General features: G+C 44.5%; 1 protein-coding gene across 1 annotated transcript in view; it reads left to right on the top strand.

The window, feature by feature from the left end:
- The first annotated feature begins 1,797 nt into the window (after positions 1-1,797).
- Positions 1,798-13,609, top strand: part of FRRS1L (ferric chelate reductase 1 like) — a 36,368-nt gene continuing 24,556 nt past the window's right edge. The window contains exon 1 of the mRNA XM_035254190.3: positions 1,798-2,132. Coding sequence (XP_035110081.1) covers positions 1,895-2,132 — 238 coding nt within the window. The 5' untranslated portion in view covers positions 1,798-1,894. The remainder of the gene's footprint in view (positions 2,133-13,609) is intronic.

Genomic DNA, 13,609 nt, shown 5'->3' with positions numbered 1-13,609 from the left:
CTTACTTTTCTCAAGCAATAAATCTGATCTGTTTTTTGTGACAACTGGTATGTTGGGGGATCTAGTGAAGCCCAAGGTTTTCATGAATTACACCTCAATTCAGTTATCAGGATTAACATGTTTAAATTCCAATTGGACAGCCCACTGTTAGCTGATCCCTAATAGCAAATACCTAACTTCTAAGTCTGCCAGCTTATCTCCCCTCTTTCAACAGCACTACCCTTATCTCCCAGCCAACCAGCCCATAAAAGGTTAAGATCACTAGTTTCCTTTGGAATATTAACATTTTGTAATATTGGGTACATGTGTGCATGCCATTTATAGCACTGAACCCTATTGATCCTTACCTCTATTATCCTCCCTGATCTTATTGCATCATGTAGATAACTGATCATGGGAAATCAGGCAGTCTGAATTCTTTTTTTTTCTTTCTTTCTTGAGACAGAGTCTTGCTGTCTCCCAGGCTGGAGTGCAGCAGTCTAATTTTGGCTCATTGCAACCTCTGCCTACTGGGTTCAAGCAATTCTCTCTGCCTCAGCCTCCTGAGTAGCAGGGATTACAGGTGACCATCTCCACCCCCAGCTAATTTTTGTATTTTTAGTAGAGACGGAGTTTCACCATCTTGGTCAGGCTGGTCTTGAACTCCTGACCTTGTGATCCACCCTCCTTGGCCTCCCAACGTGCTGGGATTACAGGTGCGAGCTACCATGCCCAGCCCAGGCAGTCTGACTTCTAGGTCTGCATTGGGGACCTCTATGCTTTTCTGCCTCCATAGTTATTTTGTTTGTGTAATAAAATAAAGTAGAAAAAGCAGGTTAAAATGTTGGCTCTGCAACATCAGCATGAAAGGAATCGTGTCCACATCTCTACTGAAAAACAGCTTAGCAGTTTGAATATATCACCCCAACAACCATCATCAGAAGAGAACCCTGGGACCTGGCATAAAATAAATGCTTGGTGTGAATCAGTGGATGGCTGAGTAAATAACCCAAAGTGAATGGCAAGCAGCAGGAATGGATTGGAGAAAAATCAACAATTCAGCAGGGCCCTCAGACATGGTGTGGGCCTTCCAAGGCCTGTGCATGCTTGCTGTGGGGAAAGAGAGTAAACCAGAAGCCTCGTTTTGACGGGGAACGGGTTACCTCCTGGCATCAGCCTCTGTTGATTACACACCGCAAGAGCCTAGAGAAGAAGCAGGTGAATCCAGTCTGGAGATCTGGGTTCCAGCTTCTTCTCTGCCTCTAAGAGAAGAAACCACCTCACTATAGTTTACCTAGCTCTATAGTGAGGATCTTGCCATTTCAAGTTCCTTCTGTGATAATCCAAGAAATAATAGGTCTAGCAAGTGCTTTATGTAAACCACAAAGTGCCGGCACAAGGTTGAGGAGGCAGCACTGACCGGTCATGTCCAGGATAAACCCTCTAGAGGAGCGTTTCATAAATTGAACGTGCCTTGGGATCTCCGGGGAATTTTGGTAAAATGCACATCCTGCTTCATGGGTGTGGAGTGGGGCCTTAGTGATGCTAACGAGCTTCCAGGTGATGCTGATGCTGCTGGTCAGCGGACCACACTCCAGAATAGAAGGGGCTAGAAGGGCCAAATCTGCCTGAGAGGAGGGAGGTACGGGACATGGGGAGGTTGGAAACGAGGACCGAAGAAGGGAAGCTGCTAGGAAGGGGAGTCCGGTGGGGGAGGAGGGGGTTCCAGGAGGAAGAGGGAAGCTGCGGGGCTGGAGCGAGGATGCGCAGACCGAGGCAGCGAGGCGGGGGTGCGGGAGCCTCCGCGGCTGCGCGGGCGCGTGCTGGTGGCCTCGGCGGCGGCTCAGTCCCGGCCCGCGCCCGCGGCGCCCCCGCTGCGGCCCGAGCGGCCTGGCTGCGGGATCGCTGCGCAGCAATGGCGCGGCCGCCCTGGGAGCACCCGGGGGTCTGGGCGCCGCTGCTCCTGCTGCTGCTGACGGGGCCTGCCTCCTGCGCCGCCAGCCCCGCGGACGACGGCGCGGGTCCGGGGGGCCGGGGACCCCGGGGCCGCGCGCGGGGGGACGCGGGTGCCGACGAGGCGGTGCCGCGCCACGACTCCTCCTATGGCACCTTCGCGGGGGAGTTCTACGACCTGCGCTACCTGTCAGAGGAGGGTGAGGCTGCGGGAGGGCCAGGGGCTACGGGAGGACCAGGGGTGGGGGCGGAGGGGACGGGCGGGGGCGTGGGGGGAGGGGGTCGGAAAAGATGTCGGTGGAGGCATCTCCGGCAGAGGCGAGGCCAGGATGGGGAGCGCAGTCCCAGACCTCCGCCGGCTTGGAGGAAGGACCCAAAGAGCTGTCAAGACCTGCCGCCCGCTTTACAGATGGGGAGACTGAGGCTGAGAGAGGGAGCGGTCACCCAAGTTCTGCAAGGCTGTGGATGGGGGTGGGCGCTGAGTCTAAGCTCCCCCAGTTCTCAGATTTGGCTTCCACTTTTGCCACCTGGGATTGGGTTGTAGGGGAGGAGGCCGCCATCTAGCCAGGGCAGTTGAGGGGAAGCAGAAAAACCCTAATCTAAAGAGAGAGGTTGCCTTATTTCCTCCCTGTCTAAATTTGCAGTGACCAGCGCCCACCTTGTAGCGTTCTGTTCCTGCTCACTGACCCATCAGAGCTGGGTCACATCAGCTTCCCCACTCCCATCCCTCTTCTTTTATAACGCCACATATGTTATGGTCTCCTAATGTGAGCCACCATTGTTGGGGCCTGCTGGGCCCACAGACTGGGAGTTTATCGGCCAAGGGCCTCCCCGTAGAGCTGCTTCAGTGAGCACAAAAGCCAAGCTGATGGTGATCAGGAGGAATGGAAACTGGCCTCTTACTTTAGCAACTTTGGGAAGTAGTGACTTTTCTTTTCTTCTGCTTAAGAGGGATAGCCAAGAATCCAGCTGGGGTTTGAAATTTGAGTCCCAGGAGCTCATATCAGTTAGTGAATGTATCTGTTGTTAGCATTAAGTTCAGCTGGATACAACAAGCACACATTAAGACCTTCAACAAGATAAAAAGTTTCTCTTTTATGGAAAGAAACCTGGAAATAGGTCGTCCAGAACTGGTGTGCAGGCTCCTTGGTTATAAGGGCCCCTGGATCCCGCCCTTCTGTTTCTTCAGTTCTTAGCAGTGTAACTTCATGGTTCAAAATAACTGCTTGAGCTCCAGCCATTATATTCACATTCAAGACAGTGAGGAAAAATAAAGCAGGAAGAATGTCACTGACTACTTTTATAAGGGGATTACTCAGAAGTTTCATATGATAATTTTTATACTTTTTTGGCCACAACTTAATCATGTGGTTGCACATAGGTACAAAGGAGGGTGGTAAGTACAGCCTATTAGCTGAGACATAATATGCCCAGTTCAAAAATCAGAATTATTGTATTAAAGAAGAGGGAGAGAATAGATTTTGAAAAATGTATTAAGTAGAGGCTTAACTGCTGAAATAGAGATTTTAACATATAGTGGTTTAAATAAGGTAGTATATTTTTCTCTCTGATAAAAGTCTGGTTAGTCTGGGGCTGGTAGAATGACTCTGTTCCACAAGGTCATTCAGGGACCCAGGTTCTTTCCATCTTGTTGCTCTACCATCCCCTAAGGCTTTGTCCTCATCTGTACAGTAGAAGCCAGGTTGCATGCATGTCCTTGTTCAAGATTGAACAAGAGAAGTTCAGGGCAAGTAGTTACCTTTTAGGCTGGCTGCACATATTACTGCTGTTCACATTCCTCTGGCAAAAACATAGTTACAATGACCTAGCTTCAAGGGAGGCTAAGAAATGTAGTCTTCTAGAGGGGAGCCATGTGGCTAGGAAGAAGGAGAAATGGGGGGAGGGAGGACAAGAAGCAGAAGCAGAAGCAGAATCTGTCACTCTGGAAAAGAATAAATATTCCAAAGCCCATCTGTTTCTGAAAGCATCTAGTGTATCTTTACACTGTACATAGCCTATGCTGCCAGGTGGCTTAAATGTGGCATTCGAGAGCTTATATTCTGATTGGGCTCACACATCTAGCAAATGAAGGATAAGGTCAGATTCTGTACATCCTTTGACTCTCTGTACAGAGAGAATGATATGTTCATCGTATAGTCCAGGAAGTTTTATGAACATGGCTATCAGGTGGTCCACAGCCATCAAGAACAGCTTTATAGAGTCCAGCCATGAAGTAGGAAAGACTTTAGTGAGACAGAAGAAGGAAGGCATTTAGATGAGGTGACCGCACAGCAGGCAGCAGGGCTTGCTATATGTGTACCAATCCCTAGTTTGTCTGTTTCCCCCTCCCACCATAAAAGCAGTTTAGCCCTCCTGAAGCCTGTTGGCATTGTACTCAAAAGTCTGTGATGGGGCCAGGCGCAGTGGCTCACACCTGTAATTCCAGAACTTTGGGAGGCCAAGGTGGGAGGATCACGAGGTCAGGAGTTTGAGACCAGCCTGGCCAACATGGTGAAACCCCATCTCTACTAAAAATACAAAAATTAGCCAGGCGTGGTGGCACATGCCTGTAATCTCAGCTACTCAGGAGGCAGAGGCAGGAGAATCACTTGAACCCAGGAGGCAGAGATTGCAGTGAGCTGAGATCGCACCATTGCACTCCAGCCTTGGCAACAGAGTGAGACTCTGTCTCAAAAAAAAAAAAAAAAAAAAATCTGTGATGGTTTCAACCTGCTCCCTGAATGAATCTTCAACTGCTTTATCTGAAATTTCCTCCCTGGTTTAATTTCCTTTTACAACCATGTTTCACCTCTCCCCTTCCCTCACCCTGAGCTTTCTGAGCTCTTACCCTCCATTCTTCTACCCTCTTCTGAGTTTCACTTCCACCTTGGATACAGATTCTACCACCATGTGGTGGGTGGGATGTAAGAGGCATGGGACTATCAGAGGCAGTGCCTCTTCTAGATTCCCCTGGGCCTGGGCTTCAACCCTGTGGGTCCTGAATAGAGACTTTCCCAAGATGCTTAGAAATAAACAGTGATATTATCTTAAAAGCAGGGGTTAAGGAGGATTGCCAAAGAGAGGGAAGAAGAACCAGGAGAGAGGGGTGTCCCAGAAGGCAAAGGAAAGGAGCCTGTTTCCTACCGAGGTGAGGCCTGATAGCATGAAAAAGACTCAAAATTACGCATGGATTCAGGAGATGAGAGGTTATGGGTGGAACTCTCCTAGGATAGATTTAGTGGAGAAGGAAGAAGGGAGCCCGACCTACCTTGGAGGACGTGGCAAGTGAAGAGGTGCAAGTAATGCCTTTGACTTAGTCTATCAATACACTTGAGGTTGTCCATTTCTAGTGACAGGGTACTTGTTCCCTCTGTGAAGGGTACCCCCTTATTATGTCTCAAATAGCCATGAAACTGAGTATAAAAGTCAGAAAAGGCCGGATGCATGGCTCATGCCTGTAATCCCAGCACTTTGGGAGGCTAAGGTGAGCAGATCACCTGAGGTCAGGAGTTCGAGACCAGCCTGACCAACATGGCAAAACCCCATCTCTACTAAAAATACAAAAATTAGTTGGGTGTGGTGGTGGGCACCTGTAACCCTAACCACTGGGGAGGCTGAGGCAGGAGAATTTCTTGAACCTGGGAGGCGGAGGTTGTGGTGAGTCAAAATTGCACCATTGCACTACAGCCTGGGCAACAAAGTGAGACTCCATCTCAAAAGGGAATTTGAATAATGGAGGTGGGAATGGAGATTCCGCTGAAATTAGGAGAGAGCCTACTGACCATTACCTACCCTACCCAGAGACTATTTCCCCACCGTATCCAGATTGCCCAAGACCCCCAAATCCAGAGGTACGACGCTGGCTGATTTCCTATCTCAAAAAAATGATTACCCCCTAACATAGTCATTTTTAAAAATTTAAGTTTTTGTTTAATTATGCTAGTTTTCAGAATTCTTTGAGGGTCTCACTATCTAAGCCTATACTACTCATCCTTACAGTCTCAGCTCAAATGCCACCTCTTTCAGGAAGCCTTCCCTGATTTTCTCCTTCTCCCACTAGGCGAAGATATTCTTCCACAGCACACAGTCTAACCCTGCCATGACCCTCTTTGCTCTCTATGGTCAGGAGTTCAGGTAGGGTCTTAGTGCTTGAATCCTACCACTCGTACTTCCAGAGGTTCTTAACCCAGAATCGATATACTCAGAGCAGTGATAGAATTTGAAACAGATAGGCTGATGTGGTGGCTCATACCTGTAATCCCAGCACTTTGGGAGGCCGAGGCAGGCGGATCATGAGGTCAAGAGTTCGAGACCATCCTGGCCGACATGGTGAAAAAAATTGTGAAACAGATTACCATTTGATTATGGGCAAATGCTAATTTCTGAGGGTTTTTTGGGGAAAAACAAAACTGAGTTGGATGTTGACTACTGGTTAAGTCCCAAATGAAGCTTTCTTCTCCCTGCTGCTAAGATGGCCAGGTTTAAGAAGCAGACAGAGTCTTAACCTAGCTAGCTGATGTTAACTGCCTTACCCTTGGAGCCATACCCCACCTAAGAAGGAAAAGACAGAACACCATTCATGGTCACTTATCTTTAAGGCATAGTTATCTGACCACTTGTAAAATGTGCCTCAATCAAGGAGTTCTGACCATTGAGTTCTGATCACAGTTTTTCTTGGGAAGGAGCTAGAGAGGCGGAGAGAAGGACAGAACATGGGGCAAAGGCCGGAAGTTTCATCATCTCCCTGTATCCTTCCTCCATCTACCATGAACAGTATGTGGATATGTAACTTACCACTCTACTAATCTTTAAGGGTAACAATTTACATCTAATTTATCTTTGTATCTTCCATGAATCTAGCCTGATCATAATACCAGTTAGAGCAACTTTTAATATGTGCCGACTGTGGGGCAGGCACCGTTTTAAGGTACCTTGTCCCATAGTAATTTTAATTCTTACAGCAACACTGCGAGTTAAATACTACTACTATTGCTGCTGTAGAGTTAAGGAAACTGACCCAAGGGAAGTCTGAAAATTTTAAGCTAAAGTGGCACAGCAATTAAGTAGCAGAGAACTGTGGATTTATTGCTTGACTTACAGATAAGGTGGTGTAAGGTGTCCTGCCTGCCTGGAACGGAGGGTCTCTGTTGACATGCACTAGGAAATGGATTGGACAGGTAGAATTGGCTTTTTGTTTTTGTTTTTGAGAGTCTCGCTCTGTCTCCTAGGCTGGAGTGCAGTGGTATGATCTCAGCTCACTTCAGTCTCCACCTCCTGGGTTCAAATGATTCTCATGCCTCAGTCTCCTGAGTAGCTGGGATTACAGGTGTGTGTCTCCACACCTGGCTAATTTTTGCATTTTTAGTAAAGATGGGAGTTCACCATGTTGGACAGGCTGGTCTTAAACTCCTAACCTCAAGAGATCTGCCTGCCTTGGCCTCCCATAGTGCTGAGATTACACACATGAGCCACTGCGTCCGGCCTAGAATTGGGTATTTTTGTGAGTGAACTTGAGAAGAACGGTTTGGAGCAGATATGGTAGACAGTCAGGAACTACAGTTTCCTAAGCAGTGGAATGCCACCATCAAGGCTGAATTCGCATCTGTGTGAAACTTTACACCTTATAAAATCCCTTGATATCTTTACTTCATAATACGACCCTGAAAAGAGAAGGAATAACAATTGAGGCCATCCAGAAAGAGGCTGATGCAGTATTTCTTGGATGAAGCTGAATAGTGTGGCCAGACAATTAAAACTCAAAAGGTCAAGGAATCAAGTGCTAAATTAATACCTGAAGGCTGTGAGCCAAGCGGCTAATTAGAAGCAATAAATAGCAAACCAGAAGCCATTAACCACCCAGCAGAGTATGGCAGAACAGGCTCAAAGGATTGCAAAAAAGGAACAGATAGTTTCTGTGAGTTAGACAAAAATGGAAACCACAAAGCCAGTTTGAGAACCTGAAAAATCAACCAAGAAAATAAGTACCTCTCTCATGGTTCCAGAATAAATGAAGGGACTGTAAAATAAGAGAGAGGAAAGGAGGGCGAGAAAGTAAATGGCTCGAATTGTTCTCCAAAACAGAAGTTACCGGAAGAGTTTATAGAGTCCATGTGAGAAGAGGAAAAGGAAGAAGAACTGATACACCATTTTTTTAAAAAGCCCCAAGCCAATATTATTTAGTCTCATTCAGGTTTTTATTTTAGAGGAAAAAAATAGCATCAAAATAGAAAATGGAAAGAAAGGAACAAGCCAAAGCAGTAAGTGATGAAAAACGGGGGAAGGGACAGAGTGAAAGGGAGAGAGAAAAGCTGGCTGTGTCTGGGCGGTTCAATCCATATGTCTCAAGACTGAGGAGAACAGGTAGGTATGGGGAGATGGAATTTTGGGGAGTCATGTGAGGGGCAGTGGGATGACAGGATTAGATGTCTGCTCTAGGTCTGGTGAGGTGGCTCACACTTGTAATTCCAGCGCTTTGGGAAGCCTAGGTGGGCAGATCACCTGACGTCAGGAGTTCAAGATCAATCTGGCCAATTTTTGTATTTTTGTAGAGATAGGCATGATGGTGGGTGCCTGTAATCCTCCCACCTACTCGGGAGGCTGAGGGAAGAGAATCGCTTGAACCTGGGAGGCAGAGGTTGCAGTGAGCCAAGATCTCACCATTGCAGTCCAGCCTGGGTGACAGAGAGAGACCCCATCTCAAAAAAAAAAAAAAAAAGAAAGAAAAAAGAATATTAAAAAACAAACAAACACAAAAACATGGCGCAGGGCAGAAGGAGTGGGAAAGAAGCCAAAGAACCAGATAGGAGGGAGAGCTAGAGCCAAAAGTCAGGCTCTAGTTTCTGAGGTAGGAATAACAAGAAGTGGTTGGGTGGGGTGGCTCATGCCTGTGATCCCAGCACTTTGAGAGGAACCCAGGAGTTTGAGATCAGCTTGAGCAACAAAGTGATAGCCTATCTCTACAAAAAAATTAAAAAGCTGGGTGTGGTGGCACACGCTTGTGGTCCCAGCTACATGGGAGGCCGAGGCAGGAGGATCACTTGAACCCAGGAGGTCAAGGCTACCATGAGCCATGTTCACACAACTGTACTCCAGTCTGGGCAACAGAGTGAGAACCTGTCTCAAAATAAATAAATAAATAAATAAAAGGGATAACAGGAAGTGATGACTCAATAAATGTGCCAGGTTGGGGAAAGGGCAAAACTTAGGACTGAGGTTTTAGGATTGGGAGACTGTAGTGGCTAGTGGAATTGTCCACTGAGATAAGAAACAAAGGAGCAAGAGCTTTGGGGCGGTGGAGGAACTCATCTGGGATTGATTTGCTTGCGGAATATCCAGAGAGAAACCCCTGGAGGCAGTTGGCTGTTGGGTTTAAACTGACAGAGGAGGATAGGCCAAAAACTGTGAAGTGAGAGAACGAAGAGAATAAATCTGAAGATAGTAGAAGGCAGCACACAATAAAGATATGGCAGAATTAATGAAATAGAAACCAAATAGTAAAGGGGATCCACAAAACCGAAAGTGATTCTTGGAAAATATTAATAAGACAGATCAGTGTATTTAGTCAGGATTCTCCAGAGAAACAAAGCCAATAGGATACGTATCTATGTAGACAGATTCATTTTGAGGAATTGGTTCACATGATTATGGAGGCTCGCAGGTTCCACAGTCTGCAGGTCGGGTCAGCGGGCTGAAGACCCAGAGATGACCTGATGTTTGCAAGTTAAGTCCAAAGGCCGTCTGCTGCTACATTGCTTGGTGGAGGCCACTCTTTTTCTCTTCAGGCCTTTGATTGGATGAGGCCAGCCTGCTTTGTGGAGGGCAATCTCCTTTGCTCAAAGTCCACCCACTTAAAGGTTAATTCCTTCCTAAAACAGTCTTAAAGAAACAGTCAGGTTCTTTAAACCACATATCTGGGCATTTTGGCCAGCCAAATTAACATATAAAATTAACTATCTGGGAAAATTAATCAAGAAAAAGAAATAATATCAAAAATGAGTAAGGGGGAACTTTAGACATAGCAGAGATTAAAAATGCTAATTAAGTTGTAATTAGTACAGTTTAATAAAAAGATAATCAAATTTTAAAATAGAAAAAAAAAAGCTTTAAAAAGACGTTTTTCCAAAGGAGATATACAAATTGCCAACAAGCACATGAAAAGATGCCCAATATCATTGGCAGTTAAGGAAATGCAAATCCAAATCATAATGAGATACCGCTTCACACCCACTAGGATGGTTGATTTTTTTAAAAGGAAAATAACAAGTGCTGGCAAGGTTGTGAAGAAATTGGACCTCTCATACATTGTTGGTAAGGATGGGAAATGATGCAGCTACTTTGAAAAATAGTTTGGCAGTGTCTCAAAGAGTTAAACACAGAATTACCATATGATGCAGCAGTTCTCCTCCAAGGGAATTGGAAACGTGTTCACACAAAAACTTGTCCATAGCAGCATTATTCATGATAGCCAAAAAGTGGAAACAACCTAAGTGTCGTCAGACTGATGAATGGATATACACATGTGGTTGATCCATACAATGAAATATTATTTAGCCAGAAAAAGGAATGAAGTTCTGATATATATTGCAATGGGATGAGCCTTGAAAATATTATGCTAAGTGAAGGAAGCAATACACAAAAGGCCACAAGTTGTATGATTTCAATGAGATAGAAAATGTCCAGATTATATCAATGAGTTATAAAATATCCAGAATAAGCAAATCCATAGAAGCAGAAAGTAGATTCATGGTTGCCAGGGGCTGAGAGGAGGGGGAATTGAGAATGACTGCTGACAGGTACAGAGGTTCTTCTTGGAATCATGGAAGTCTTCATGAATTAGATAGTGGTGATCATTGCATAACCCTATGAATATATTAAACACCGATTTGTACATTTGAGAAAGGTGAATTTGATGCCATGTGAATTATAGTTCACTAAAAATGAAAGCAGATAAAACAAGCTAATAAGAAATACAAGGAACTACTTTATGCCAATACATTTGAAAATTTAGATGGAGAAATTCCTAAGGCAAAAAAATGCAATTTTCCAAAAACTGACTCAAGAAAAATTAGAAAAGCTGAACAGTTTTTTACCCATCAATGAAATTGAATCAGTTAAAACATCTTCCAACCAAGAAAGCTCCAGGCTCAGTTCTACCAGACACTCACAAGTGACAGCTGACGCTAACCTTCAACACCTTATTTCAAAGGACAGTAAAAGAAGGAATAGTTTCCAGCTTGTTTTATCAGGATAACATAACCTTATTAGCAAAACCAAACAAGGACACAATGAGAAAGGAACATGACAGAAGAGTTTTGATCATGTACATAAATGCATAAGTGCTGTTCAAAATATTTTTGAAGGAATAGAAAATAATATGTTAGGCAAATATGAACCATAAGAAAACCAAGATGACAGTATTGTTGGAGAAAATGTAGAAGATAAAACATAAGGAGCAACATACGTCATATACTCATAGAAGAAACCAGTCAGGAATATTTACCCATAACAGTATAGTGTCCAAATAAAAGCAGTAACTGATGGAAATAGTGTAGAGCAAAATAGAAACTAACATTTGTAGTTGGACATACCACTCTTGGTATTGAAAAGTCAAACAAATTTTTAAAATGGAAGATATAGGGACACCAAGGTAGAAGGATAGCTTTGAGACCAGGAGTTTGAGACCAGCCTGGGCAACATACTTTCCACAAAAAATAAAAAAATTAGCCACGCACGGTGGCACCTGCCTGTGATCTCAGCTACTCGGGGTGCTGAGGCAGAAGGATGGCTTGAGTCCAGGAATTTGAGGCTGCAGTGAGCCATGATTGCACCACTGCACTCTAGCCTGGGCAACAGAGTGAGACCTGTCTCCAAAATATAAAAATACAAGATGTAAATGATTTCAGTTATATGAATGATAGGTTCAATTAAATACATATGTAAAATCCACAAATACGAAATCATACTCTTTTTGAACACATAAGATCCCATAAAATAAGCCATATACCAGAATATAAGAAAGTCAACAAATTACAGTCTACATCATACAGATATCTTCTGATTACAGAGCCACAAGATTTGAAATTAACAAAAGTATAGGGGGAAAAATTACCTATGTCTATAAATAAAACAACAATGTCAAGGAGAAAATCATAAAATTAAGATATGCACATAATAACCATCAACGCATTGCACATCAAAATATCTGGTATGAATCTAAAAGAGAGCTTAGAGGGAAATTTATAGTCTTGAATACATTTATCGGAAAATAAGAAAGATTAGAGGCTGGGTGTGGTGACTAATGACTGTAATCTCAGCACTTCGGAAGGCCTAGAGGGGCAGATCACTTGGAGTTTGAGACTAGCCTGGGCAATATGGCAAAACCCTGTCTCCACAAAAAATTTTTAAAAATTAGCTGGGCGTGGTGGCTCATGCCTGTAGTCCCAGCTACTCAGAAGGGTGAGGTAGGAGGATCACCTGAGGCTGGGAGGTGGAAGTTGCAGGGAGCCGTCATTGTGCCAGTGCACTCCAGCCTGGGTAACAGAACAAGCCCCTGTGTCTAAATAATAATAATAATAATAAGCTAAGCATTCAATTCAAAGTGGAAACAAAAAGGACAGAAATAACAGATCTGGGTGGGAATAAATGAAATGGAAAACACATGAAAATGAGGGTGATGACCCAAACTGCTGAATGTGGACTGTCTTGGAAACTCTCATAAGATACACAAATTTATGGCACGACTAAACAAGGGAAAGGGTGAATATACAAATAAACTAAGTATGAAATTAAAAAGGAGAAATCTGATGAGTACGGTGATGAGCTCCTTCTGCATCTATCCCACACCCTCTATTGTGCTGGCCCCTGATGCAGAGGCTAGAGTAGTACCTGGAATCCTGAGTTCTGGATACGATTTGGATTCCATCAATCAGGTAAATGACACTTGAGTCAGAACTGGGTTATGTAAAGGGCGGGAATGGGATGCAAGACATCCATTCATTTTTTTCTTTTTTTCTGCAATAATTTTATTGAGATATAGTTCACATACCACACAATTCACCCATTTAAAATGTACAATGCAGTGGGTTTTAGTATATTCACAGAGTTGTACATGTGTCACCACAATCAATTTTAGAATATTTGTGTCATCCCCAAAAGAAACCTTATACCCTTTAGCTATCACTCTGCAGTCCCTCATCTCCCTCCTCCCCACCCAGCTTGAGGCATCCACTAATCTTTCTGTTGCAACATTTTTCTATCCTGGACATTTTTTTTTTTTTGAGATGGAGTTTTGCTGTGTCGCCCAGGGAGTGCAATAGCGTGATCTCGGCTCACTGCAACCTCCACCTCCCAGGTTCAAGCAATTCTCCTGCCTCAGCCTCCTGAGTAGCTAGGACTATAGGCATGTGCCACCACACCAGGCTTTTTGTGTGTGTGAATTTTTAGTAGAGATGGGGTTTCGCCATGTTGGCCAGGCTGGTCTCGAACTCCTGACCTCAAGTAATCTGCCCACCTCAGCCTCCTAAAGTGCTGGGATTACAGATGTGAGCCACCATGCCCAGCCTTATCCTGGACATTTCATGGAAATGGGATTATATAATCAAGGTACATCCATGTTGTACCATATATCAGTACTTCATTTTTTATGGCTGAATAATATTCAGTCTTACATATGTGGATA

This window comes from Callithrix jacchus, chromosome 1 (genome assembly GCF_049354715.1).
Source record: "Callithrix jacchus isolate 240 chromosome 1, calJac240_pri, whole genome shotgun sequence".
Taxonomy (NCBI): Eukaryota; Metazoa; Chordata; class Mammalia; order Primates; family Cebidae; genus Callithrix; species Callithrix jacchus.
This window is presented reverse-complemented; position numbering and strand designations above follow the sequence as displayed.